This window comes from Hyaena hyaena, unplaced genomic scaffold (assembly GCF_003009895.1).
Source record: "Hyaena hyaena isolate Hyena2069 unplaced genomic scaffold, ASM300989v1 scaffold_3, whole genome shotgun sequence".
In the NCBI taxonomy this organism is placed as follows: Eukaryota; Metazoa; Chordata; class Mammalia; order Carnivora; family Hyaenidae; genus Hyaena; species Hyaena hyaena.
The window spans coordinates 1,597,979-1,625,480 of record NW_024080635.1 but is presented as its reverse complement, the minus strand read 5'-3'; the positions used below and the strand labels follow the sequence as shown (position 1 = coordinate 1,625,480).

The window sequence follows — 27,502 nt, the reverse complement described above, 5'->3', positions numbered from 1 at the left end:
CGCATGGGTGCCCCGCCGCAGGGGGTCTGATCCCCGCCGCCCGGTCCGCCCGCCGCGCCATGGCGGCCCGCGCGCCCCCGGCCGCACCTGCGGCCGACGAGCCGGGGAGCCCGGGCGGCCCCCCGCGCAGGAAGAAGTCCCGCTCCGGCGCGTCCGGCCTCCGGCGCGCCTTCAGCTGGCTGCGGGGCAAGCGGCGCAAGAAGAAGGCGGCGGGGGCCGAGGGCGCCGAACCGGCCGCCCCCCGGGCCAAGAAGGCGGACGACAAGGCCAGGAGGGCCAAGGGTAAAGGCCGAGGTAAGGCGGCCGGGCACCTGGGCTGCGCGCTGGGCGGCGCCGAGGGTGCGGCCAGCGTGGCTCCGCCAGGGGTCCGCGGCGCGTTCGAGGGGTGAGCCTCTAGGCGCTGGGGCCGGGGGAGCGAAGAGCCCGGGGCTCAGCCCGAGCACCCCCGTTCTGCGCCGCCCCCCAGCATCGCCCAGAGTCAGCCCGGCCCGGTTCTAGGGGGAAGGGACCCCCGGCTGGGGCAGGAATCTCCTGGCTTAAGCAGGAAGTGCTGGCAGTCTGGCTCTTGGGACGGTGAGGCCGTCCCCCTCCCCCCAGGCTCACCCAGGTTCTGCCCTCTGCTGAGTCAGGGGGTCAGAGACTTGGCTCTGGCCTGGGGCCCATGGGAGAGGCAAGTGGACTTGTGTCTCTGGTGGGGCTTCCTCCAGGTCTGGAAGGTCAACTGCACTCAAAAGGTTATTGCAGCCCCACAAAGGACCCAGCGCGGGGCACAGCATGCCTTCGGCTCTTAACAGTGCTAGCTTTCCCCACCTGGCTCGGCTCACCACTCCCCTGGGCCAAACCGCAAACATCCACCTCCTGGGGTGGTGAGCTCTCCGGTGAGAGCGAACCATGGCGCCCCTCCCCATCACTCCTTCCCCCAGTCCTGGTAGAAACATGCCGGTGTTGGAAGTGTGCTTGCAGATGGGGGAAACTGAGGCCCAGATTAACGGAGAAGCTGTATCTGTGCTGCGACGGCTACTTGAACTGCAACAGCCAGTTCCCTGTCCCTGGGCTCTCCCGCCTGATGTTGGGCAGCCTGAGGGGAGGGCGAGGAAGGGTGGCTGACTTGACTCATCCCTGCTGGGGTCGCTTTTCTTTTGGGCACTTGCTTGGTCCTTTTCTCATCGCCCCCTCCCTCTGTTTCTGGCCCTCGTGAGAGGGGTAGGGCAGGCGCCTCTGTGCGAGGGTGGGGCTCCCTTGGGGCTTGCCTTCCTCCGAAGTCTACCTTCTCTGTGGTTCCTGCTGCAGTGCCAGAGGTGAGGAAATGGCGGTGTGTGCTGGCCCATCCCATTCTGTGTTTACTCTCCCGGTGTCCTTTAACCACCTCCTCTGCGGGAGAATTAGAAGGAACTTTTGAGGGGTCAGGAAGAGGGTGAAAAGCCTCTTGTGTGATCGCATCCGGCCTGATCTTCCTTTTGGATGAGGGCCCTGCTCCCCTTTGGCCCAGGCACAAGTAGAAGTCGAGGTGCTGGGGCAGGGATGGCCGGGCCAAGCCCCGAGGGAAGGTTTGGGTTGAAGGGTGTTTCCAAGGGCTCTGTACTCCCAACTGGATGCCACGTCTGTCCTAAGGCTGTCCCACAGGGATTGGGTCTGAAGTCATTCCCATCTCAAGAGGATGCATTGCAGCAGGATGGACTGTGGTCAGACTGTGAGGACTGGAGTAGTGGTGGACCCCAGGGCCGTGGACCCTTTTCCCGGGAGACCAGCCTGGAGGCAGGCGCTGGGAAAGCTGATCCTGTAAGTCCCTGCTCCAGCCTCCTGGGTCAGCGGTCACTGCTTCAGCGGCGAGGCCTCCCGCTGCGTGGTGTTTGGTATCCAGTAGCACTGGGCTTTCTGGGCAGCAGTCGGCCTGATTTGAGCCCACGTGTGTGGGACGCACTTCCCTGCCCCTGGCTGTTGTTTCCCCAGGTCTGGGGGTGGCCCTGGGTATGACTGGAGGAAGTCCTGCTCCATTTCGCTCCAACCTCCTATTATTCCAATTGTTTCCTTGTCACCTGCCTGGCCCGACTTCTTTTCTGTTTATTAAGAGAAATGAATCTGATCTCTCTAATCTCCGTTGGCACTGCTGGTCAGGAAGGGGAAGCCCAAAGAAGGCTTAACTCTTTCTGGGGAAAATGTTCAGGATGGAGACTGGGGGAGATGGGAAGGAGGAATATACGGAAAATTCCCGAGAGGTCAGGGGCCTTTGCTGGGAAGCTCCCCGATCCCAGTCTCTGAACCAAAGACCCGGCGGTGCAGGTCATGGCCCCCCTAATCTGACTCCTCTACAGTAAGATGGGGAAACTGAGCTTGGAGTAGAATTTTGAGCACTTGTCTTTCCAGGACTGCCCTGCACAGACTTAGAAAGAAAAGAGAGGAAATCTGACAGTTATTGATTATTCTGAATGGGCTAGGGGCCTTGTCTCCATTATCTCACTTGAGCCCATTTGCAGATGAAAAAAACTGAGGCTCAGGGACAGTGAGTGCTGAATTTGCCCAGACTTGGATTCGAACTCACACCATCTGCCTCCCAAACTGGTACCATTTTCATAAATAGGAATGCAGGTGGGACACAGACCAGGGGGTAAGGCTTAAAGATCGTCTCATCCAACCCATTCTACAGATGGGGAAAGGCCAGAGAGAAATGGGGGAAATGGGGGAAGTTGAGAGTGGGAGGAGTACGAGAGTCAGGCAAATAAGGGTCCAAATCCGGGTTCAGTTGCTAGCAAGCCCTGTGGCCCTCCTGATTCCATCACTGTCTCAGGGAAGAGAGGGGACCTTCTCACAGGGGTGACCCTCTGGCTGGGGGTTGCCTTGGTGGGTTTGTGCCTCCAAGATTTCTGTCTCTGTAAGATTCTCAAAAGAGCGGATGTGAAAATTATGTGAGGGGCGCCTGGATGGCTCAGTCCGTTGAGCCTCAGACTTCGGCTCAGGTCATGATCTTGCGGTTTGTGAGTCTGAGCCCCACAGCGGGCTCTGTGCTGATGGCTTGGAGCCTGGAGCCTGCTTCGGATTCTGTGTCTCCCCCTCTCTCTGTCCCTCCCCCGTGCATGCTCTGTCTCTCTCTGTCTCTCAATAATAAATAAATGTTAAAAATTAAAAAAAAAAAAAAGAAAATTATGTGAAAGTGAAGTCACCACTGAAATGCAAGGGATTGCTATTACTAATCACCCGAGCTCTAAGGACCCAGTCTGGAGGGAGTGGGCTCAGAGGCTGATAGGACAACTCTGCTGCCCCTCCCAGGCCACGTGACACCAGATTATTAAACCCCTCTAAGCCTTAAGTTTCCTTATCTGTAAAACAGGGATAATAAATCCTGGCTTTACAGGGGTGTTTCAGGGATCCAGTTAGATAACAGACATGCAAGCGCTTCGTGAAGCTATGGAGAATGGTCTAGAGGGTAGCAGGTGTCTGTGGTTGTGATGCTAAGGGACTTGGACATTAGCTGATCCATGCTTGGAAACGAACTCTCGGTTACACCTCAGATACCCACGGTGGTAGTGGTGATGATGGTTGAGGCGGGAGCCGCAGAAGGCAGAATCTTACCTTTGTCCAACCAGTGGACTCAGGCATAAGAAAAGGTAAACAAATACGAAGCCATATTTTCCAGAAATATCACCTGGACTCTATACAAGTATGTGGGGAGGAAGTGCTTCTGGGACAGATGCCAGGACTGGCGCCCAAAGAGATAATGGGGGGGGGAGGCCCTCTGCAGGAGGTGAGCCGGGTGTAGAAGGGCAGGGTGCTGGCTACCTTGAAGAAGTTCACATGAAGGGCTGCTCTGTGGCGGACCCTGGCTGCGCATTTTCATCAATGTTTTCCTTTGTCCTGCCACCACCTGAGAGGTACCCTTTACTATGTAGTGTCAGGCGCCCTCAGGGTAATGGGAGTGAGTGAGGTACACACCTGCACGGAAATGATGTTCACAGCATGGCAATGACAGAAGCACCGAGTCTGCCTCCAGAGGCCACACTCTCAAAACAAAACACTCTCAAAAACAGTCTGAGGCTAGGTGTGTTTCTGGCTCTGGAAGGGCGTACATAGGAGTAGGTAGCCCTCCCGCAGAAGGTTACTCTCGGGCAGTGGACATTGGCCGGGCGGGGAGTGGGGATCAGAGTCGGGTGACTCCAGTACTCAAAGATTTCAGGAGCCAGCTTCCCGGGTCCAGCAGACTTAGCCCGAGGAACTCTTGCCACTCAGAACGGTCCTTGGTGTGGGGTTGCGGAGGGACTCCTGAGTTCGAGTGGTGCTCTGCACGCGTTCTTTGGCACATTCTGCCCCACCGTGGGCCATACATGCGCTGTCTTGACAATGAAGGGGTTTCATGGCTTCTGAGAGCCTCTCTGTGTCTAGGATTCTGGTTTAAGAATGGGCTGGGGGCCATGAAGGTGGGGAGCTATGCTCAGGAATGGAGAGTCTGCCTTTTGGCCAGTCACGCACAAGACACTGGGCCCCAGTGGCCGCGACGATCTGCTGAGGAGGGCCAGGAGAATCAGTGTGAATAATGCCATCTCTCTCTGCTGAGGAAGGGGCCTGAGTAGCTCTAAAACAAAGTGAGGACCCAAAGGCACTTTGGGCCTTTCAGTAAACACTCTGTGTATTTCCACACTCTGTGCCATTGCGTGTGCTGTCTCCCCTACGTAGGGCGTGCCTGCCTTCACTTCTCTATCCACTGAACTCCCGTTCATCTCTCAAGGCCTGGCACCAGCGTCCTCATTCTCTGTGATGGCCCCCAGGGAAATTACTGCCCCCGGACAAGAGCAGGCTGCTTAAGGGATTTGGAATCGGACAGTGTCTGTTTTTCTGGCCACCGTCTTGGGCAGGGCGTCTCCTTAGCTTGGGGCCTGGACCAATTTGTTAGGGGTAGGTTTCCCTTTGGTGTGGGATACAGCCAATGGGGGTGTGACTTCCTTAGAGGAATCTGGGTCCACCTCCTGCAGGGCCCTGTGACAGGATGGGCATTATGTGCCTTGGGTCTAGATGGGAGAGGGTGCCTCTCTAATGTATTTCAAAATATTTATTAAGTATTTAGTATTAGGTAATAAGTACCTATACATGTGCCAGACCTTGTCCTGGGGATGAACGAGAGACAAGGTCCCAGTCCTCATGAACCTCACAATCTGAGGGTGGAACCAGACATCGAAGACGTAATTAAGGGTCAAGAAGTGTGACAAAGGAGGGAGCACAGTGATCCCAGGGGGAGATCAGGGATGGCTTCCCGGAGGAGGTGACATGTGAACTAAAACGGAAGGAAAAAGCTGGGGTTGAGGGATTTGCAGTGCTGGAATCAGGCAAGGCACCTGCAAGGAGCTGGGGCCAGCTGCCTGTCTGGGTTCTGTGGGGGTGCAGGAATCATCATACCTCACAGATTTGAACTCACTGAGGGCAGGACTGGATTGATGGTCCTTTCCCTCTGCTCTACCCAGCACAGGGCCTGGTGCAGAGTGGCGTTGGGTAATAGCTAGATGGTCTGATGAGGGCCCCAGAGCATGGGCATCTGCTGATCCCAGATGCTCAGAGTTGATGGCCTGAGATGCCACAGGCTGCCCTCATGGCACATACGGATGGGCGGCTGAGGCCCAGAGGACTAAGTGTCTTGCTCAAGGTCACGCAGCCAGCCAGCATTAGAGGTGGAGCGGAAACCCTCACCTGCCAGGCTGACCTTAGCTTCCCTACTCTTTTGTTCAGACTCGAAATGGAAAATCCCGCCCCAGAGAGGTGCCTCTACCAGGAGTGGGATGAAATGAGCGAGAAGCTTAGGCCAAGAAGCCCTCCATCCCCTCCCTTACCTCCACCACCTTCAGGGGCTCCTTCTGGCTGCCTCTCCCGCTCCCTCCTCAAGGAGGCCTCAAATCCCCACCCATGGCACACATCCCAGTGTTCTGGAAATCCCCTTCAGGCTAGGATGGGCCCTCCCCCCACCCTTCTGTCCGTCTCCTGCCCCCGAAGCGGGGCTGGCAGCAAAGTCTGCTGAACTGGGGTGGCTAAACCCGGTGGCCAGGAAAATCTACACTCTTGTCAGCAGGGGACGGAGGGAGAGCCTCCCCTTACCCAGCTCTCTCCTGGAAACCCCCCCTCTCCCCAACCCTCAAAGCTGTCTCAGCTGCTCCTGGCCTGTCACATGTCCATGAAAACTAGTGAGAGGAGGCATTGTATATTGTTCGGGCCACAGTGATCGCGGGGGGTAGGGAGAGCAGGTACCCATACCTCCACCTTCCGTCAGCATACCCCACGGCCACCTCTGGGTCCTTGGCCGACTTGGCGGGGGAAGTAGGTTGGAAGCAGCTACTTTGGGCCGGAGGGGTGAGATCGCTGTTGGTCCTTCCCATTATTTTACTCCACTGTCTCTGTGCTTTTGTGTCTCTGCTGCCCCCAGGGGCTGGTTCATCAAGGGCTCTCAGCTCTACTCACAGAGTGCCCAGCCCTGCGACTGGCATGGAGGGGACACAGAGACCGCTCAGCTTGCAAAGGGTCTAACCCGCGAATCATCTGGCAAAGTGCATCACTCCCAGGAGGCTGCTGCTGGGGTGTGCTCCAAAGAGGGCCCCCTGTCTGCTTAGGATACCCCTCTCCAAGCCTCTAGCTAGGCAAGGTCTTCACCACGGTTTGGGAGAGTCACAAGGCGCTCAGGCCAGTGTTGTGGCCTTCAGGAGTTCTGGTCTTCCATACCAGCTACGTCTTCCCACGGTCCTGCCCCAGGCGCGCTCATGCTCTTGGCTGCGGGCAGTTCTGTTTCTCCAGGATCCTGGAGCAAGCACAGCCTCTGGGGTGAAAGAACGTAAGACTGGGACTCTCCTGCCCGTGCCTCTTTGCCTTTCCCAGACCTTCACCTTTCCCAGACACCGTCACCACCTCCCTCAGCGTCAGCAGGCGAGCCCCACCGTCTCTGCCTTCACCTGCTCCCATCACCACTGCACAGCAGACCTGCTGTGTGGCCGACACTGTGCTGCGCTTGGGGTTACTAAGAGGAGGGAGGCGATCACTGTCCTCAGGGACCTTATTTTCTGGTTGGAAAGGGAGATACCACGACAAGCTGTTGTCTGGACACAAGTGTTGGATGCACAGCGTGCCGGGGGGTACCCTGAGGTGTGACCAGTTCTATCAGAACTAGTGGCTGCGGGAGAGAGGGCTGAGCTGGGGGAGGAGCGCTGCAAGGAAGACGTCCTGGAGGGATAGAACCATCCAGCAGGATCTTGAGGAAAAGGAGGAATCTTCCAGGTAAAGGTGGAAGAGGAAGGAGCATGTGGGAAGGCTTGGAGGTGTGGGGGGGGGTATGTGGGGGTGGGGGTGTGTGGCAGCGAGCGGTTTTGTGCAGCCGGAGCTCTGAGGATGAGAGGGGTGTGGTGGGAGATGGAGTTGACCTGGGGGCAGACCAGTTACTGCAAAGCCTCCTGCAGAGGCCAAGGTACCGCTACGCTCCAGACGTCCTTTGAAACTCTTTGCATACCTGCCCTCGCTCAACTCTTGTCAAGGGATCTGGACGTTACCCCTGAGCGTTCTGTTTGCTCCTCCATCCCACCTGTCTCCTTTATGGGCCCCATCTGTAAATTAGGGGAAGTGGGCGAGCAGATACTCCGAGGTCTCTTCCAGCTTTGACGCTAGGAACCTGGTGCACACATCTTGGTATATAGTGTCTGCTTGATGAATGGATAAATAAAATATAACCCCTGCAGGGACTGCACTGTTGTTAATCTCAAACTCTTCGCAAGGCATGGGCCTCAAGGACGGTGGGGCTTGACTCCCCGATTTCACAAGGAGGGACAGGGTGCCCTGCAGCCACCGGGCCTAAGAGGCAGCGTGGTGTGGTGGAGGGGCTTGCCCAGGTAGCAGAAAGGAGGAGCCATGTGGGGATTAGAACTGAAGGCTCTGGACTCCTAGCCCAGCAGTCTCTCTGCTACACCATACTGCCCCTAGCTGGAGAGACAGGGCAGAGCAATGGGGAAGGAGAGTCATTGTCTAGGCTGCTGGGCCCTGGGCACAAGGGCGTTTGTGAGGACACAGAGGTGAGGATAGCCTGGTGGCCTGGAATGTTTTTGGAAGAGGTGAAGCGAGGCCTAGGTTTGAAAAACAAAGACTTGTATGAGGGGAGAGGAGTGGGGGGGCACACAGACATGGGTGGCTTCACATATGTTACCTGTACACCCCATGACTTACACTCACAGACACAGTGTCACAGAGCCAGTCACAGCTGCATAGGTGGATATGCAGAAGCACACATCCAGATGCTTGAAAACAGACTCAGTGATAGAGATATAGGCACGCAGATGGTTACACAGAGGAACCCACATGTTCAGGGTCACAGGTATACACACAGGTACACAACTACACAGCCACATTCAAACATACAGTTACCACTGCCCAATTACATGCCCTCCTCCAAGGTCATGCAGAGGCACAGATAAACTGGAGGGGTAGTAGCATGGATCAGTGGGTACTGGAGTCAGTCTGGGTTTGAGTCCTAGCTCTGTAGCAGACTGATGTTTGCCTTTGTGCTAGTCAGCTGCCTTCATGGAACCTCCATTTCCCCATCTGTAAAAGGGGAATGATAACACTACCTACCTTACAGGATCGTTTTGTGGCATGAAAGCAGTTTATTAGAGTGCCTGGCACATAGTAAGCGCTATATAAGAGGGTGCTGTTATTTAAACTCGATTGCCACAGAAATCCAGTCAGATCGATACATGTGTACACACGGGCACAGAGACAGGAGAGACACACACAGATACGTGACACTCACGGGGTGGTGGCCGATGGGCCCTAGCAGCAGCGGGGCTCCGAACCCCCCTTGTCTGGAGGCCTGGCCTTCGTTCTCTGGGCTCCACTGCAGTCCTCAGAGAGGCGGCCCCTGGGCTGGGAGAGCTGGCGACCGGCCTGCCCCACCTGGACTCGCCGGCCTTTCCCGAGCTCTCAGGGTGGGGTGGCTCAGCTGGTCTCCCAGGTCCCGGGAGGGGCGGAGCCTACGGGACGCGCGCCAGGCCCCGCCCCTCCGCCGTCCCCGCCCCCGGCCCGGCCATTGGCCGCAGAGCCCGGAGGCGTGGCTGAGCCGGGGCTGGGGGCGCCTGCGGTGGCCGCCCGCGCGTCTCTCTGCCTCCCTCCCGGGGCTGCGGGCCCGGCGGCCGGGCTGGTTGGGCTGCGCTAGGGTTTCCGCGCCGGCTCCCGCGCCCGCCATGGGCAACTCACACCACAAGAGGAAGGCCCCCAGCGGCCCCCGGGCCCGCAGCTTCTGGCGGTTCGGGCGGTCGGCGAAGCGGCCGGCAGGTAGGGGCCGGGGGTGGGGGCGGGGCAGGCGGGGAGGAGGGTCTCCCTGCTGCAGCCGCCGCCACCGCTGCTGCCCCCTCCCGGGGCTTGGTGGGTGTGAGTGTGGGGGGCCGGGAATCCCCCGCACAGACCCCACCCCTCACATGCGCAAAGAGACACACGTACATGCGAATAGCCACGGGCGGGCACACGTCCATGTTCACAATTTACACAGTCACACACAACACCCACTCAAATGTACGGACATGCAGACACATAATCACATACCCGTTCACACCCACAGCGTCGTTGTAGGACGCACAGACCCTGAGACACAGGTACATATACCTAGGTATACGGTTTACACAGCCACAGGAATTATACCACACACGCAGATTCGCACACTCGCACACACACACCAGTCATGTAGGTACAGTTGCCCAGCATCTTAGTCACATAGATGTACACACGGGTTCAAAACTGCACAACCAACCGGACTCCCACACTTGGGCTCAAAGACCGACCCTAAGGCACTTTTACACACACACGCGCACACACACACCTCACACTTGTTAGCCCCAACAGGCTGAAAGTTTGCAGGAGGGAGGCGAGACAAAGGTGCAGGGGAGAAGCAGGAAACCAGGGGGCTGGAGACTACGGGCCGCCTCCATCTGGCGTGATCGGGAGTCGGACTGGTTCTTTGGGCTCTCTCCCCACCCCCACCTGCGTCGCCTCTGCCTCTCGTCCCCCTTCCCCCCACCCGCGGTTCCCGTGGTCGCTGCCGCATGTCCCCCCTTTCAGTGCAGCCACCGAGCTGGAACGCAGCCTTTCCCGGCGTGCTGCGGGATCCCTCCGCGGGTCACATTCCAGCCTCCCAAGTGGGGAGAGGGTGGAGGGGGAGAATGGAGAAGGCTTCCAACCCTAGGGCTGGCTGGGAGATGGGATTCCTGGTTTCCCCAGCAGGTGCGACAGTTCAGGGCATCCCCCAGAGTCCCAAGGGTTGCTGGAGGAGGGGCTGTCGAGGGTGGCCGGTTCCCTTACCTGGTGAATCCAGAGATGGGGTTCCGGCAAGGGGGGTAGATCTGCCTCTCCCCTCCCCCTCCCCCAGGAAGATAAGGGGGTCTCCAACAGAGGCAGGTATTCCTTCTGGTCTTTGGGAGTGAAAGAATCCTGGAGAAGGTGGGGTGGGGTTCCTTTGGCTGTGGTGGGAGAATCTACCCATGTCTTCCCAGGGTGGCCCGCATTCCCAGAGGTTCTGAAATGAGCCCGATGATCTCATCCCTCTACACAGGGGGTGACAGAAAGAACCTGGGCTGGGAATTGGGGGGGAGGGTCTGGATTTTCAGCGTGACTCTGGTATGGGCTCTGGTGACCTTGAGCAGATTGCTTTCACTCCTCTGGACCTCCTGGCTCCCACAGAGGGGTCTGTCTGTGAAATGAGGGGGCCGTAGCTTAGGTGACTTCTGGGACCCTTACAGTTCTGTCTAGCCATTTCGTGGATAAAGAGACTGAGTTCTAGAGAGAAGGTGGGCTTGTCTAAGGTCATGTGCTAGTAGTGGTTTGAAGAATAATCGTGATGATCAAAATAACAGTAGGAAAAGGGTTAATTGTGTTCTGGTAGGCTCTCTGAGGATTCCTCAGGAAGTGGATTGATGAGAGACACCAGGACCTTCCAGTAGTCTCCCTGTCCCAGCAATCCTGAAATCCATGTGTCCACCTGCCTGTCCTGGATTCTGCAAGGAGGGGCGGGTCTGGGGCTCTTCCCCTGCTCTCCTGTGGCGGCTCTAATCTGGTGGTTTCCTGAGAACCAACTGTGGGTGCAGACTTGTGACCATTTGTGGTGGGGGAGAGAGAGAGAGAGAGAGGACTGTGTTTACAGTCTCTTGCCCGCTAGTCCCTGTGCTCTTATAGTTGCTGCTGCACCTCAGGCACCAACCAGGCTTTAAGGTGGTCCTAAGAAACCAGAAAGCAATGTCAAGGCAACACAGAAGTAAGTGTGGGGGCTGAGGAATATTCAGAAGGTGTTTGGGTTGGGGTCAATTTTAGAAAACTGGAGAGACGGTCTTAATTTGGTCTTTGAAGAAACTACAGAGTTAGAGGGAGTCCTGAATTGTTGGTTAAGAGAGAGATGACCAGGGATGCACTTCAGCTCAGGGGAATGGGCGTGAGCAAAGGAAAGAGTTGAACCTGAGCATGCAGGCTGGAGAGGAAAGTAGTTGAGCCTTCTTCTTTGTGCCTGGGAAGAGAAATTCCACTGTGGATGTAAACTTCAGTCCTTTTGGTTTTAATTGTGTTGAGGATTCTAAGGCTTCCTCAGCCGGGGCCTCTGCCTAGGTAGGGGACTGGGATTTGAGTACTTATCCATTTGATTCATCTGTGAAAGGATGAGGGAAAGAGTGCAAGGCAAGCAGAGAGGGCAGGAGTCTGTAGACCATAGGGAGCCAGTGAAGGTGTTAGAGCAAGGGAGGTGCCTATGAAAGTGGTGTGTTAGGAAGATGGCACCAGAACAGGGCAGGTGCAGGCAGGACAGGTCGGGGGGTGGAGTGGTGAGAGTGGAAGCTCAAGAGAGCAGTCTGGAGGCTGTTGCAGTAATCCAGGGGAGAGGTGGTGAGGTGAGGGCTGGGGACGGGGTGGGGGCTGTGGGAGTGGAGAGGAGTGGCAGTTGCAGACACTTTGCGGAGGAGTTGGCAGAAGCGATAGGAGCTGGGATTAATCAGATGCTGGGCGTAAGGGCCAGAGAGGGCTGTGGAGGCTTATGCTCAAGGCTGCCTGACTGGGGGATGGTGACAGAGATAATAACTCAGAGATAAAAATAAGGTCCTGTGCTAAACCCTTTACTTCAGTTAATTCATTTGTCCCCCAGCAGGGGGAAATAAGCTAGAAGCCATTATCCTCCCCATTTTACAGATGAGGAAGCGGGAGCTTAGAGAAGTGAAATCACTTGCCCAGGCCACTCAGCAAGGAGGTAACTTTGAGATTCGAATGCAAGCCTATCCAGTTTTAAAGACGGCGTCCTTAGTTTAGGAATAGATGGTTTCTTTCTTATGATTGAGGGGCCTGCAGGTCCTCTGGGCAAAGAGAGCCCGAGGCCCTGGGGGTTTGGGGAGCATAAGTGGAGAGAGCACTGTGGGAGAGGGGCAGGGGTTGAGAACAGAGCACTGAAGCCCGCCCCCTCCCCCCAACCCCCCAAGGGCTCAGAGAGGAAGCAGGTGGGAAATGGTAGGAGAACTGAGATTCAAGGAATGGCTGGTCCATTGGATCAATGCCCTTGGACCAAAGGGAAGGGTGAGGGTGGACAGGGAGGGGCCTTCTCACTGCTGGAAAGACACTAACCTGCTGGGATTGTTTGGCCTTGGATCTCAGGACTGCAGCCCCACCCCCATCCCTCTGCAGGCCCACTGGCCTCTGGTCCTGGGCAGTTTGGGGGATTGGTGGGAGATGTGAACTGGGAGCCCAGGAGCAACCCCCACTGTGCCACCCTCCTCTTTTTTATTTTTATTTTTTAATTTTTAACATTTATATATTTTTGAGAGACAGAGACCGAGCACGAGCAGGAGAGAGGCAGAGAGAGGGAGACACAGAATCTGAAACAGGCTCTGGGCTCTGAGCTGTCAGCAGAGCCCAATGAGGGGCTGGAACCCACGAACTGCAAGATCATGACCTGAGCCGAAGTCGGATGCTTAATGGACTGAGCCACCCAGGCGCCTCTGAACCTCCTCTTTTTCCCAGACATTGTACTGTCAGGTTTATACACAGCCCTCCCCATCTTCCTGATGAGGAGATGGAGGGAATGGACTAAGTCATTATTGGAGTCAGACCACCTGGAATTCTTTTCCTCCCTCCCCCTGCCTCTGTACCTGGAGCGCCAGGGGTCTTTGCTAGGCCCCACAGCTGGGAAAAGTCCTGCTTCTCTTCCTCACCCACCCCCCAGCTTCTTCCTATATCTCCTCCCCTTTCCTGGAGAGATTTGTGACCAACAGTATGTCTGGACTTGGTTGTGGAAGCTTTGGACTTACAGACAAGGGGCTGGCCCAGCCCTCTCTGGTCAGAGGATGGATCAGAGATAATCTTACCCCCCTGCTGCCCCAGGCCCTGACCCGAAGTGGGGAACCACTACCCTCCAAGGGGCAGAGCCCTCCATGCTGAGGGACCTTTAGGGATCATTTCTCCAACCCTTCCATCTCATAGATGAAGAAACCGAGGCTCAGAAAAGGGTACCGCCTGGGTTAGCATCATGCCGTAATTCAGGGGCAGCAAGAGGCTCTGACTCCCAGGGCCCTGGGGTCTCTGGTCTGGGCTTGGAATTCCCCTCCCTCCCAAACAGAAGGATTAGGGCTAAGTCACTGAGGAGCTGATAGGGAGCTCTTGTTAAAGTGTCCCTTATCAGACTTTATCTCAATAATGGTCCTTAAGGCCACTCAGGATTTGAAGAGAGCTCGGGAAGTGGGTGGGAGAGGAGGCCTCTAGTGGCATGGGAAGAACATGATTTTGCAGCTTACTAGCTGTGTGACCTCAGGTAAGTCACTGGCCCTGAGGGAGTGCCTCTGTATGGCAAGGGGGATTTAGTGAGATATGTGTGTCTCAGTCAGTTGGCACTACCGATACATGCAAGTTTATTATCATGTTGTAACTGGAAAGGCAGCAGAGGGGCCTGACAGAGACCTTTACCCACCGCTTTACCCCGGAGAGGCAGAAACTCCCTTGAGTACCACACTTTGTGTTTACACTTGGTTGTGTGGCTTTGGCTTTCCCAGCTACTCCTTGTGTTGGGTGTTAGTCCTGCTTCACAGATGAGACTGAGGCCCAGAGAGGCTGATTCATTGTCCAAGGTCTCTAATCCAGACCTCCTGACTCCCAGGCTTTTCCTCTCTCGACTTCATGGTGGCTGCCTCTCCACCATATACAAAGTAGGGATAATCGTGCCTTGAAGGAACAAAGGAATGGGTTTTGGAAATTCAGATTCTCACCCTGGCCCAAAGAGATTATTATGTCATTGTCAGGAGCAGATACTGACCCGGAAACTCATTATGACATTTATTAATATTATTGTAGCTAATTCCTCCCTGCACTGCTGCTGGTTCCCGCAGGCGCCTGAGGCATGGGATCCTCCTCTCCTTGTTGGGGCACTCCCTGCCCCCCCATATTTACCTTAAAACCGGCCTGTCAGCTCCACAGCTTTGCTCTAGGGCGGGGCTTCCCACTGCAGGAAGGAAGGAGGGGGATTTCCCTTCTGCAGAGGTGGGGTGCAGAGCACCCCCTCTTTGGGCAGGAACTGAGGCTGCATGCAGCCCCCCTGATTCCTTAACTTCCTCAGACTTAGGACCATTACAGTGTTTGGAGCGAGACCCAAGTTCCAGTGCGTTCGGGCTCAGCCACTTCCTGGTTGGGTGACCTTGAGCAAGTCACTTTCCCTGGCGCCTCCTTGTATTCTTTGTAAAAAGGGAAGTCACACATACCTTTCAGGTTTTGTTGTTAGGTGTTCTGTGAGACAGAAGAGAAGGAGAAACTTCAACCTGGAGGTTTTTTGTGATATTCGTTTCCCTTTGTTTTGCCTCTAGGAGAATAAAATCTCCATACTCTGGGTTCTGCTCCTATCGGAAGGCCCAGGCTTGTTCACCAGTACAGAGGGGCTAAGGCTCAGGACCTTTGAGCACCCTGAGTCCTGGCACCCTGGCTGGCCAGTGGTCAAATGTGGTGGGGGAGCGGGGTCAGGCCCAGGCCTGGAGGGTTCCAGCTCCTGAGCAAGGCCACCTGGGCAGCTGTTCCCTCCCCCCTCATTCCTCTCCCCTGAGTCAGGCCCGCCTGGCTGTGGGCGCGCCACCACCCCCGCCCCTTGCTCTGGAATGGGGCAGGTTGAGGCCTCACCCCATGGAGGATGTTGCCAAGACAGTGCGTACGCATGCGCACAAATGTGCCCTTGGCCTTGGGGGTTCCCTCCCCCTTTCTTCCCTGTCCCTAAGCTCAGGAAAGCCCCAGAGTGGTGGGTACATGCAACTGCCTTTGTGTACACACCGCCACCTGGCTGGGCCCTGTGTTGGTCTGTAGTCCTGCTCCTGTGTGAGGACATGGACTAGGGTGGCCTGGGTGTGCTTCGCGGGTGTGGTCCTGAGAGCATCCCCTGGTGTGGGAGGCCCAGTGGGACATTTTGGAGGTGCATGCGCACATACTTCTGGTTGGACTATATCTGAGCTCATGAACTTGCACATGCGCTTTTGGTGTGCCCTTCATGTTAGGGGGTGTGGCCGAGAGCAAGGTGTCTTCTCTGATCCAGGAAGCTTCCTTCCTCTGGCAGGTGGGAGAGGAGGTAGGGGGGTGGGGTGTAGGCTGCAGGCTGAGCCAGGAGCTTCAGCCCCGGGCTGCGCCTCTGGACTGTGCCAGGGCAGAAGGTCCTGGAGCAAAGACTCTAACTATGGCCTTGGGCAAGGACCTTCTACTCTCTGGGCCCCAGTTTCTTTGTTAGGTGCCTGCCCTCCACTAGAGACTCCTCCTCCCTAAGCAAGTCACAGGTGTGTGGACCTGAGCGCCTTGGGAAGCTCAAGAGAGGCCTCAGGCTCTGGCCAAGCTGTGGGTGTGGGGGGAGGGGTGTTGCCGGAGCAACCAGATGTTATCAAGTGTGAGAGCCTTGGATCCTCTGGGAATTTGCAGCTGTGGCCCTGACTGTGGTAGATGGGGTCCTGAGACCTTGAGCTGATGTTCCCCCACGCCCTGAATAGAGCTCAGCCCGGAGTTTCCTTGGATAGGGGGAAGCCAAGGATGACTGTGTCCTGTGTGGGTAAAGGCTTCGGGTTCAGAGCCAGCCAGAGCTTGGGAAGCCACCTAGCTCTCCGAGCCTCACAGGTCCATGATCAACTATGGGAGAGTATCCTCGAGAACCTGCCTCCAAGGGCTGTTGTAAGATCCACGAGGTGAGAGACTGTTTGCCTTCCCCCAGCACCTGGCATTAATCACCCCACAAGCATGGGAACTACCTCTCTTCTCTGTCTGAGCGGGACTAACAAGGGGGCGGATGAGTCTGGCCCAAGAGAGGGAAGAGGGAAGGCTGTGGCCAAGAAACTTCGAGTTTGGGGATGAGAGGGTCCCTCAGCCCTTCGTCAGCGGGGAGATCAGGTTTGTAGCTGGCATGGCAGACGGAGCATAGCTTTTGGATTCCAGTTGTCCTGGGTGCAATCGCCACCTTGCCCTTTCCCAGCTTGCCCTTTCTGACCTCCCATTCCCTTATCTGTAAAATGGGAGTAAAAGTGCCTACTTCCGGGATGCCTGCCTGGGTGGCTCAGTTGGTTAAGTGCCCAACTCTTGATTTCCGCTCAGGTCATGATCTCAAGGTTGTGGATCATGAGATCCAGCTCTGCATTGGGCTCCCCTCTGTGACTTTTCATGATGCACTGGGTGTGGATCCTGCGTAAGAGCCTCTGTCCCTCTCCCTCTGCCCCTCCCCAACTACAGGAGCATTTTCTCTCTGTCTCTCTCTCTTAAAACAAAGTGCCTACCTCTTAGGATTGTTGTTGAGATTTAACTGATTTGTGGATTTACATACTATCCAGCTGCACAGAAGTTTGTTTTCTAGAGAGCAAGGGCTCATCCTCCACTTGAGTGGTCTGAGAGGTGAGGCAGCGACTGCGGAAGGGGCTGCATAGGGATCTTGCACAATGAGGGCCACTGTGAATTCTTAGACCCGTAGGGACTCAGAGAAAAAAGTGCTGTGAGAGAGGGGTGTCCTGAGGTAAGATTTGGGGGACAGTGCTTCACAGACTTTCTCTTCCACCTTCTCAGCCACTCATTTTGGAGTTCCCAGGGGGATCCCTTAACACTGTCACTACCCTTTAACCTTCATTACTGACCTCCTGGGGCTCTTTGAATAAAAGCCAGACTCTGCCAAGGTCTATGGGGCCCCACCCAACCTGGCTCCTGTCATTCTCTCCCTTGCTCACCATATTTCAGCCCACTGGCCTCCTTTCTATTCTGGGAGACGCCCCCCTCCTCTCAACCCCTGCCTTTACACTTGCTGTTGCTTCTGTGCCTAGGGCTCTGTGCCCAGCACTTGCCCTGGCCGCCTCCTTCTCCTTCTTGAGGTCTTGCTTCCAATGGCCTTTCCTTAGACTTTCCTTGATGCCTCTTATAGGCATCCCTTCTTTATCATAGCTCCTCAGTCTTCACTAATCTAAAATTATATTGTCCGTCTACCTCATTCACGTATTTGTCAAATGTTTATTGAACTCACAGTGTGTGACAGGCACTGATTTAGGTGCTAGCGATGTACTGGTGAACCAGACAAAGTTCTCTATTTGCTATAGCTCTCAATACTAGCTTAATAAATACTTGCTGATTGAATGAATGGGTACAACAGTCTTATAAAGAGGAGCTACTGGCCTTGTTTCCATATGAGGTCATGACTTGTGTGTGATGGAGCTGGATTTGAACTTGGACCCGACTTCCCTCCAATTACCTCCTCCCTCCCCCTCCATTTACTGCCCTCCGCTGTGAGCTGGTTTCTTGGCAAATTCTGTTCTCCCTACCTGGTGATCCAGCAGAGTCACCAAGTCACAGAGTGAGGCCACTGGGAAGGATCCTGGGCTGGAGGGGCAGGAGGGGTACGGTGAAGCCTGCCTCTGCTGTGTGACCTTGGATAGTTCATAGTGCTTCTCTGGGCTGTTTCCACCTGACCAAAGTGGGAAGAAGGTCCTGAACATACACAGGAGGAGTTGTTCCCACTGGCCACTGTGTTTCTGCTCTGGGCATCTCCCCGGCTTCCTAGTACTGTGTCCTGGGCTGGCTCCCACCCCTTCAGGGGCTTTCGCCAATGAACTTGCCGTCAGGCAGTTCTGGGCTTCTGCCTGGCTGCTCTACCTCTGAGTTCCTTCCCCAGGGAATTACCCAGCCAGGAGGACTCGGGGATCATGCCAAGTGTAGTCTAGTGGCTCTTCCACCCACCATCTGGCAGCTGGGACCCCTGCCATAGCTCTGGCTCCTGACTGTTTAGTAAAGGACTTGGGGACGGGTTAATGGGCTGCTCCTGGGACTGATGTCTTCATCCCTGGTAGTCATACTCTCCACCGGCCCTGAGCATCTGCAGACTCCGGGCCTCAGTTTCCCCGTGAGAATCTGGCCTGGTTCCTGCCACTGCGCTCCGCTTGAGGGGCGGGGTCGGTGGGTGGGCGGGATCAGTGGCGCAGGTGGGAGGAGGACCTGAAGAGCAGCCCCTCCCCCTCCCCTGCCTGGAGCCAGCTCTGCAGCTGGGCGGGCGACTCGCACCACTCGGTGCTGGGTTACAGTGAAGGCGGTGCCCGGCGCTCCGGAGAGGTCAGAATAGGGGACGGTCCGAGTGGCTCCCGCAGTCATGGTGGTGTTCCTGGGCCGCCGCCTCCCGGTGCTCCTTGGGTTCTTTAAGAAGAAGGGTGAGTGGGTGTGGCCGGGGAGGGGGAAAGGAAGGCCCCCGACACCTCCATTTGCCAGACCCTGCTGTAAAAAGGGGATCAAAGCCGGGAAAGGGTAATGGGTGGGGGATGGGGGCCAGTAATGAGGCCAGACTGCCTTGTCCTCCCCTGTGCCTTTTTCCAGCGGCTTTTCCGCTGCCTTTGTCTGGGCCCTGCTTGGTCTGGGAAGATGGATCCAGGTGTCTACGACCTTGAAGCCTGCAGCCTTTGGGCGAGACTGCCTCCCTCCAGGGGTACCCACACTGTACTGGGTACATCCTGTTACTTCAGTTCTGAGAGGCAGGGCACCCCCTTCCAGGTCAATCAGCAGGTGTGGGATGATGTGATGTGGGGAGCAGAGAAGAGAGAAAAGTAGTGCTGCTGGAATTTGGGGCATGATCACTGAAACGCTGTTTTGAGGCCAAGGTGGGGGGCGCCTACAGAAGTTTTGGAGGGAGGGGTCTGTGCCTGCCTTCTGCTTCTCTAGGAACTGGGCTTTCCGGCCTGGATTAAGACATGGGGGCCACAGTTTATCAGACTTTTGCGGGGTCCTTGGCGAAGGTCCTTGGTTTGAGTGTGATCCAGGAGCCCTCCTTCTGGGAACCTGGAGTTCCATCTTAGCTCTGATTTGATGGATGACCTTAGGCAAGGCCTTTCCTTCGAACCTGTTTCCCCCAATTTGTAAACTGCAGGGATTAGGTGAGACTCATCAGGATGGATTGTTGGGAGACTCGGGCGCTCTGATCTTGTAGGGTTCCTGCAGGTGCCCTGGGCAGGAGCTGGCTATTGAAGAATGGGCTGAGGAAGAAGAAATGGGCAGGTGTCTGAGCTGAAGACCCTCATCCTGGGGCGTGGCCCTTTAAAGGGCTTGATTTGTTCCTGCCCCTCTCTACAAGGTGCTGCCAAGGTCACATGACCCTCCCAGCGCTTTTGCTTATGTTGTGGGTTCCATTTAAAAAGGGGGGCTGGGGCTGCAAAGTGCTGACACAGCCCCCTGTTCCCAGGATTAGATGACCAGCTTCCCCATGGGCGGGGCCTGTAACAGGATCCTTTGTAATGGATCCCTGGCTCCTCTGCACCCGGGGTTGGGGCCTCCAGGAGAAGGGGATGCCTGGGACTGGTCTCCCAAGAGAGGCTGGAGCTGCCTTGTCTGGGGGTGGAGGGGTCGAGGGCCTTCTCCCCTCCCCTGCCCTTTCTTTCCTCTAAGGGATAGCCTCATGGGTGAGTAGGGGACATAAGAGGCCATGTCCCTTATTTGTCCCTCCTACCAGGGAATTCTGGTTGTGACCTCTGAAAGCCCACACCCTTTCCTGGTGTCCCACGGTGTCTTCCTGGGCCTGGGCCAAGGGGATGTTTGAAAGGGGTGGTTTGTTTTCTGTAAAGTGAAGCTCGGGGTGTGGCGACCAGAGAAATGTATTTGCTATGGGCTACGTGTATATGGGGTGATTAGCATCGGGCCCTGTGTGCCATGTGGGTACATAGTCGTGTGTGTATTTGGCTACTGTTTGTGTATGCACAGAACGGGGACTGTGGATGTTGCGTATAGACCTGGGGGCTGGGTGTGTTCTCCGGGGGCCCCTGTGTTTGATGTTGGTTCCCGGATGTGTTTATACTTGGGTGCTGTTTGTGTACATCCTGAAGCCTGTGGGTGTTGTGTGCATATATGGTGGGCTTGTGTGCCCTGGGCATGGTGGCCTGTATGGAAACTTTGTGTGGTGCAGGTGCTCCGATGTGTACACTTGGGTACCGCTTGCACGTGTGCACGGGGACTATGTGTTGCGTGTGTAACTTGGCACCGTGGGTTGTGTGTACAGATCGGGGGAAGTAGGCCTTGCATGTGTGTGCAGGGGCTATGTGCAGTCTTGGGGCTGGGGTGCTGTCGGGGTGGAGCCGATGCGTCCCAGGCCTCACTGCTCTTCCTCCTCTGTTCCACTAGGCTCTGCCAAGGCTGAGAGTGACAAACGTCTAAGTGTGGGACCCGGCCAGGGGCCAGGGTCTGTGGTGGATGAGCACCAGGACAATGTCTTCTTCCCCAGTGGGCGACCGCCTCACCTGGAAGAGCTGCACACGCAGGCCCAGGAGGGGCTCCGTTCCCTCCAGCACCAAGGTAGCCTTCACCTCCCCTCCGGTACGGCTCTTAGCTCCCAAGGTCAGGGGCCTAGCCTGACACACCTTTCTGTTGTCTTCCAGAAAAACAGAAACTGAATAAAGGTGGCTGGGACCATGGAGACACCCAGAGCCTCCAGGTGAGCCCTGCCCCCCAGCTCAGTCTTGACTCTACTTTTCCCTTCACCAGCTGACTCGCTGGCAAGTATGTCTCTGAACCGTTCTGGATCTCAGTTTCCTTCTAGTATAGCTCAGGGCTAGTCTAGCCGATACCCACTCAGTGCTAGGCGAAGCTAGGGAGAAGCCTAGTCAAAAGTCCCAGAGGGGAGCCCTGAAGAGGCCACAGCAAGAGGTCCATGTAGGCCTCCAGGATGTCCAAGTCCAGGGCCTGATCTCCTTCTTCCCTCATCAGTCTTCCCGGAATGGGCCGGACGAAGACAGCATCTCCTTCTGCAGCCAGACCACATCCTACACGGCGGAGAGCTCCACAGCAGAGGACGCCCTCTCCATCCGCTCGGAGATGATCCAGCGCAAAGGTATCTGCTCACCAGCCAGGATTCTTGGGTGGGGGAGGGGGCGGTGGGCACTGCCTGGGTCCCAGCACCTGTACCCTGCCCCGTTTCCTCTGAATCGGCCATGTCCCAAGGCTCTGTGAGCCTATGCATCCAGGACACACAGTACCCCGCGTCTTTCTTGGAGATTCATGACACACATTAACTGCAAAGCCGGACAGTTGGGAGTCAGGAAACCTGGGTTTGGGCCTGGTGTTGCTACTTCCCAGCTGTGTGACCCTGCGCCAAACCTTAAACACTCTGATCTGTTGGATGTTCTCTAAAAATGAGGTTAAGAGTACTTACGTTATTGGGATGAATGCCAAGTGTTCAGCCAGCTGACTAACACATAATAATTGTTCACTAAATGGAAATTAGCGCTGGCCTAGGAAAGCCTTCCAGAAAAGAAGTGTTCAGCTTTGTTTAACCTAGCTTTGCCCACGCCCACTTGATTATGGAAATCTTTTTTCGCAGAGCACTTATTAGTTATTCCACGGAAGTAGCACTCTGCAGAATGTGTCCTGAGACCCTGCTCTAACGGTTTCTCTCCCCTGGACTGGCCCCCAGGCTCCACCTTCCGACCCCATGACTCATTTTCCAAATCATCCGGGAAGTCGGGGCGGCGCAGGCGCGAGAGGCGGAGCACGGTGCTGGGACTGCCGCAGCACGTGCAGAAGGAACTCGGTGAGCCCGGGGCGAGGCGGGCAGCGGGGCTGGGTCGGGAGCTCTGGCCGAACCCTCCACTGACTCCCCGGTCCCCCCTGTCCCTCACAGGTGTGCGGAACGAGCGTGAGGCTCCAGGTACCCCTCGGCCTACTGGTCCTCGGGATGCCATCCGCATCCCCACGGTGGATGGCCGGCCAACGGGCCCGGCCTCAGGGACGGGGGCCCGGGTGTCCCTGCAGGCGCTGGAGGCGCGGGCTGGCGTCGAGACCGAGGCCCTGCTGCAGCGCCACATCGAGCGCGTCTACCGGGATGACACCCTTGTTGGTCGGTCCACGGGGGCCCGGCCCCCACCAGTGACACGGCCCATGTCCTTAGCGGTGCCCGGACTGACAGGAGGGGCAGGGCCTCCAGACCCCCTGAGCCCCGCCATGTCCATCTCGCCCCAGGCCACCTACTTGTCAAAACTGATCCCTCATGCTGTCCTGCCGCCCACGGTGGACGTGGTGGCCCTGGGCCGCTGCAGCCTGCGCACCCTGAGCCGCTGCAGCCTGCTGTCGGCCAGCCCGGCCTCTGTCCGCTCGCTGGGCCGCTTCTCCTCGGCCTCCAGCCCGCGGCCCCGCAGCCGCCATCCTTCCTCCTCCAGTGACACCTGGAGCCACTCTCAGTCCTCTGAGACCATCGTGTCTGACGGCTCTACCCTCTCCTCGAAGGGTGGCTCTGAGGGTCAGCCTGAGGGCTCCCTGGCTAGCAATAGCGTGGCACCCCCGCCCCAGGGGGGCAGCGGGAGGGGCTCTCCCAGCGGGGGCAGCACTGCCGAGGCCTCTGACACTGTCAGCGTGCGGAGCAGTGGGCAGCTGTCGGGCCGGAGCGTGTCCCTACGCAAGCTGAAGAGGCCCCCCCCTCCTCCCCGCCGGACCTACTCACTGCATCAGCGGGGCTCAGCAGTGCCCGACGGGCCCTTGGGGTTACCGCCCAAGCCTGAGCGGAAGCAGCAGCAACAGCTGCCTCGGCCACCCACCACTGGTGGGGCGGAAGGGTCGGGGGCAGCTCCCTGTCCCTCCAGCTCAGCAGGCACCTGGGTGACTGGCTTGTCTCCAGGTGGCTCCCGGCGTCCCCCACGCTCCCCAGAACGGACGCTCTCACCCTCCAGTGGGTACTCGAGCCAAAGTGGTACTCCTACCCTCCCGCCTAAGGGTCTAACAGGGGCCCCTGCTTCCCCCGGCAAGGCCCAACCCCCTAAACCAGAGCGTGTCACTTCCCTTCGTTCTCCTGGGGCCTCGGTCTCTTCCTCCCTCACGTCTCTATGTTCCTCATCCTCCGACCCAGCGCCCTCAGACCGTTCTGGTACACAGATGTCGAGTGCCCTGGGTGACAGGTTTGCCATACCTCCTCACCCCAAGGTGCCTGCCCCTTTCTCCCCACCCCCTTCCAAGTCCAAGAGCCCTAACCAAGCTGCCCCCGCTCCTGCCATTCCTCCTCTGGTCCCTGGGCCCGTCTCTACCGCTGATGTGAGTCCTGAGCCCCCACCAACTCCGCAGACCTCCCTGACCCCGCCACAGGAGTCTCCCAGTGCCTCCAAAGCCCAGTCACCCCCACCGTCCCCACCTCCATCCTATCATCCTCCCCCCCCACCTGCTAAGAAGACAGAGGTGGTGGAGGCCCCGTCTGCCCCAGAGACTGCGGAGGAGCCCCTCCAGGACCCCACCTGGCCCCCACCCCCGCCTCCTGCCCCTGAGGTGCAGGACCTGTCCATGGCTGACTTCCCCCCACCTGAGGAGGCCTTCTTCTCTGTGGCTGGCCCTGAGCCTGCAGGCCATTCAGACCCCGCAGAGCCGGGCAGATCTCTGGCTGCTTCATCCTTCTCGGTTGCCGTCTCTTCCCAGAGCCAGCTCTGCGGTTCCCCAGACCCTCCGCCGGCCCCGCCGGCCCCGCCTCCAGCTGGTTCTGTCCCGGAGCTGTTGGACAAGCTCCCACGGAAGGAACCGGTGGGCTGCAGTAAAGGCAGTGGGGTTTCCAGGGAGGATGCTGGCGCACCCCTGGTCACACCCTCGCTCCTGCAGATGGTCCGGCTGCGCTCTGTGGGCGCTCCTGCGGTGGCTGCAACCCCGGCATCCGGGCCATCAGCCCCCCAGAAGCCGCTACGAAGGGCCCTGTCGGGGCGGGCCAGCCCGGCGTCTGCCCCCTCTTCAGGGCTCCATGCCGCTGTCCGACTCAAGGCCTCCAGTCTGGCCGCCAGCAAGGACGCCGTGAGTGCCCAGCCCAATGGACCTCCCGAGGTGGAGCCACGGTCTCCCCAGTCCCCTGCCTCTATGGCCAGCTTCATCTTCTCCAGGGGCACCAAGAAGCTGCAGCTGGAGCGGCCGGTGTCCCCGGAGACCCAGGCTGACCTCCAGCGGAATCTGGTGGCCGAACTTCGGAACATCTCAGAGCAACGGGCACCCCAGGCCCCAAAGAAGCAACCCAAAGCTCCCCCACCTGTGGCCCGCAAGCCCTCTGTGGGAGTCCCACCATCCACCTCCCCCAGCTTTCCTCGGGCCGAGTCCCTTACTGCTCCTCCCACCAACGGGCTCCCTCGTGCTGAGGACAGGACTAAGGGGGAGCTGGCGGAGAATGGAAGCGTCGTGCAGCTGGTGGGCCCGGAGGAGCAGAAGCTGGGCCCATCTGGCTCAGGTACAGGAGCTGGGGGTGGGGTGGGTCCCCATCACTGGTGTTGGGAAACAGGTGGCTAAAGTCCCACTGCTAGGAATTTGTTACTGGATCTTAAGATTTCCCTGGTCTCAGGCTGCCTGGGAGGGGTGAGCGGTCAGCCTTGCTAAGCTAGTGAAGGAGCATGGTATGTGGGGCTTCGAAGTCAGACCTACTGAGTGTGAGCCCCAACTTTGCCATTTTATCTACCCACCCTGGCCTTAAGCTCCTCACCATAAAGTGCAGGGCAATGATGCCTACATTGGCACGTCAGAGGTTTTGTCTGCAAAGCACCTAGCTGGGGCTGCTGGCGTGGTCAGTCAATTGAGGGGGTCAGGATGTGCCCTGGGCTCTTAGTAGCCAGAACTAAGCCAAGGGGCCCCTTGCTGAGTGTCCCTTCTTTCCCCCCTGCCGCAGACCCACCGAAAGAGCTGGTCTGACCACCAGGCACCTCACTGGCACTGCTGACCCATCCCAGGAATACAATCTCAGGGACCTGAGCAGCTCCAAGGATGAGACGATACGGCAGACACTTAACCTAGTAGAGAGGATGCCTGCAGCCTTAACCTTCACAGCCTTCGATATTTATGCAAGCCTGGTGTTGATCCTGCCCTCCAAGTCATCCAGCTCATGCCTTTTCCTCCCGGATGGATTCCCCTCTGGCAGCTGCTGCTTGTCTTGGCCTTAGCCTCACCTTGAAGGAGGTAGCTGGTGGGAGTGGGTGGCTGCGCCCCCTGCTGGCCCTGAGGCCACACAGTTGGGAGCCGAGCGCCTCACATGAATTTATTTCCTTTTTCCCTCCCCGGCTCATGTCCAAATCATGCACATACTCTAGTCCAGAATCAAAGCACTTTTGAGAAGTGGCTGTGTGTCCATCCTCCAGGGCCCATGAAGCCACATTCCAAGGGCCTGTTTACACGGCAGCAGCATCAGTCCCCAGAGCCAGCCCATAGCTGGGACCCATCTGCCCCCTCCGATCCAGTTGGCCCATTTCCTAGTTCTCGGAGGTGGGCGAGTCATTGTATTGCCACAGGCGGCTCCAGGCTGGAGGCGGGCGCGGGGCTGTGGAATTCCAAAGCACAAAAGGGGCAGCAGGGGTTAGCCCTCCTGTGCCTCAACTTACCACCAACCACCTGCCTTCCAGTTCTGCCAGGTGCTCCATGCAGGGGACAAGAAGTGGGAGACCGCCTGGGCGCGATGAGGGAGGGGGTGGGGGGGAGAAGAAGAGGGGAGGTCCACAGGCTCTCTGTCCTCAGAGAGTGGGAGAGCAGAACGGGGAGACCTCTCAGCGCGCACTTGGTAATGCCAAGCATCTGCGCCCTTGTTTCACTTGATCAGGTAGGGGTGGGGTGGGCAGGCAGGCACAACACTTCAGAGGCAGGAGCCCATGGGCTGTGGCAAAGCTGTGTCCCTTTCAGCTGTGCGGGAAGTCCTGAGGGAGGCGGGCGGAGGGTCTGGCAAGGGGAGCACTTATCTGGGCAGTGGGCCCAGACCCGGCCCTACAGATTATTCTCCGACCCTTCTCTTTACTCGGTGCGTGTTCTTTCTGCAGCTGCCTTTCAGCACAGGTGGTTTCACTGGGGGGAGCTGACGCGGAGTGACTGGATGGGAGGAAGCCAAAGGTGCATTCTATTCCAGACTCTTCCCTAGTCAGTGGAGGGGGTTCAGTGCTCCTAGGGGGCAGGCTGGGGGATTGCCCCCTGGCCATCGGCTTCTGCTACTGACTTCTCCTCTAGGACTTTTAATGAGCTATTTTCGGCCTGTGGCACCTGTCTAGGTAAAGCTGGCTTCCCCACTGGCCCCGGTGCCTCCCTCCACAATAGTGTGGCTGCCACCCGGGCCGCCCCTTCTGGCCTGATCCTCTTTCCTCAACAGTGACTTGGGCTTGAAGCGGAACTTCCCTTTTAGCTTCTTCTCTGGAGAGACTGCACCCCTCCCAGAACCAGAGCTGGGGACACAGGGGATGTGGTACGAGGAGAGCCCAGGTTCCCCCGGCCCTCCCTCACTGCGCCCTTCCCCCTGTAGCTGTAAACCAGCGTTCTTCCCTTGCCCTTTGGGTAACGGAGAGCGGCTGCTGGGGACAGGTCGTGCCTGCCCGGTGAGCTGGGAGAAGAGGGTAGTCGGTGTGCCCTGCTCCGCTCAGGGTTCCTGACCAGCCCCTGGGACCAGGCCCAGGCCCAAGCCTCCACGAGACAAACAGGCCCTGGCAGCAGCCTTGGAGCTGCTGGAGATGGGAGGGAGCCCGACTTCTGTGTCTCTTCTCCCCCTCCCCCTCCATGTTACTTGAGCTCCTTATCCTCAGTTAGAAGCTTCTGAGCTTGTTTCCCCACTGGGTGGGACAGAGTACAAAGGAGAAGGGAGGATCTAGAAGAGGCAACCCTTCTTTGTCCTCTGGGGTAAATGAGCTTGACCTAGTGCAAATGGAGAGACCAAAAGCCTCTGATTTTTAATTTCCATAAAAATGTTAGAGAGAGAGAAGTATATATATATTTCTTTAAATTTTTGAGTCTTTGATATGTCTATACAAACAATGCATTCCCTCTGCCCTGAAGCCTGAGTGAGACACATGAAAAAGCTGTGTGTGTGTTTCATTCAAAGGTGTTAATTAAATGATTAAAACTTGGCTGTGGTTTGCTTTCTTGAGGGAGGGACAGGGTGGTGGTCTGGGCCCACTATTAGGAGACACTGTTCTTTGTGCCTGCTGTAAGCACTGGACCCCAAAGTGGGCCCCCAAAGAAGGAAAAGTCAAAGTGTTGGTCATCCATCCAATTCACTATCTCCCAACATTACAGGGTCAAAACTCCAAGATATGAGCAGCCGAGGCTG

General features: G+C 57.3%; 1 protein-coding gene across 2 annotated transcripts; it reads left to right on the top strand.

The window, feature by feature from the left end:
* The first annotated feature begins 37 nt into the window (after positions 1–37).
* Positions 38–27,299, top strand: KIAA1522 (KIAA1522 ortholog). Of its 2 annotated transcripts, none has more exons than XM_039232919.1 (7): positions 38–294; positions 20,605–20,775; positions 20,859–20,914; positions 21,187–21,310; positions 21,893–22,009; positions 22,100–24,661; positions 25,094–27,299. In XM_039232919.1, exons 1-7 carry the CDS (start codon positions 60–62, stop codon positions 25,114–25,116), a joined length of 3,288 nt encoding a protein of 1,095 aa, XP_039088850.1. In that variant the 5' UTR covers positions 38–59; the 3' UTR covers positions 25,117–27,299. The 2 variants fall into 2 exon arrangements, with proteins under 2 accessions (XP_039088850.1, XP_039088858.1); XM_039232927.1 differs by lacking the exon at positions 38–294 and adding an exon at positions 9,107–9,279.
* The last annotated feature ends 203 nt before the right edge of the window (positions 27,300–27,502 follow it).

What these genes read in the sequence shown, in the direction of transcription:
- KIAA1522 (XM_039232919.1), top strand. Translation starts at nt 60, where the DNA reads ATGGCGGCCCGCGCGCCCCCGGCCGCACCTGCGGCCGACGAGCCGGGG. An exon ending in GGCCAAGGGTAAAGGCCGAG is followed by an intron (nt 295 to 20,604) that starts GTAAGGCGGCCG and finishes CTGTTCCACTAG; the next exon opens with GCTCTGCCAAGGCTGAGAGT. An exon ending in GCACGTGCAGAAGGAACTCG is followed by an intron (nt 22,010 to 22,099) that starts GTGAGCCCGGGG and finishes TGTCCCTCACAG; the next exon opens with GTGTGCGGAACGAGCGTGAG.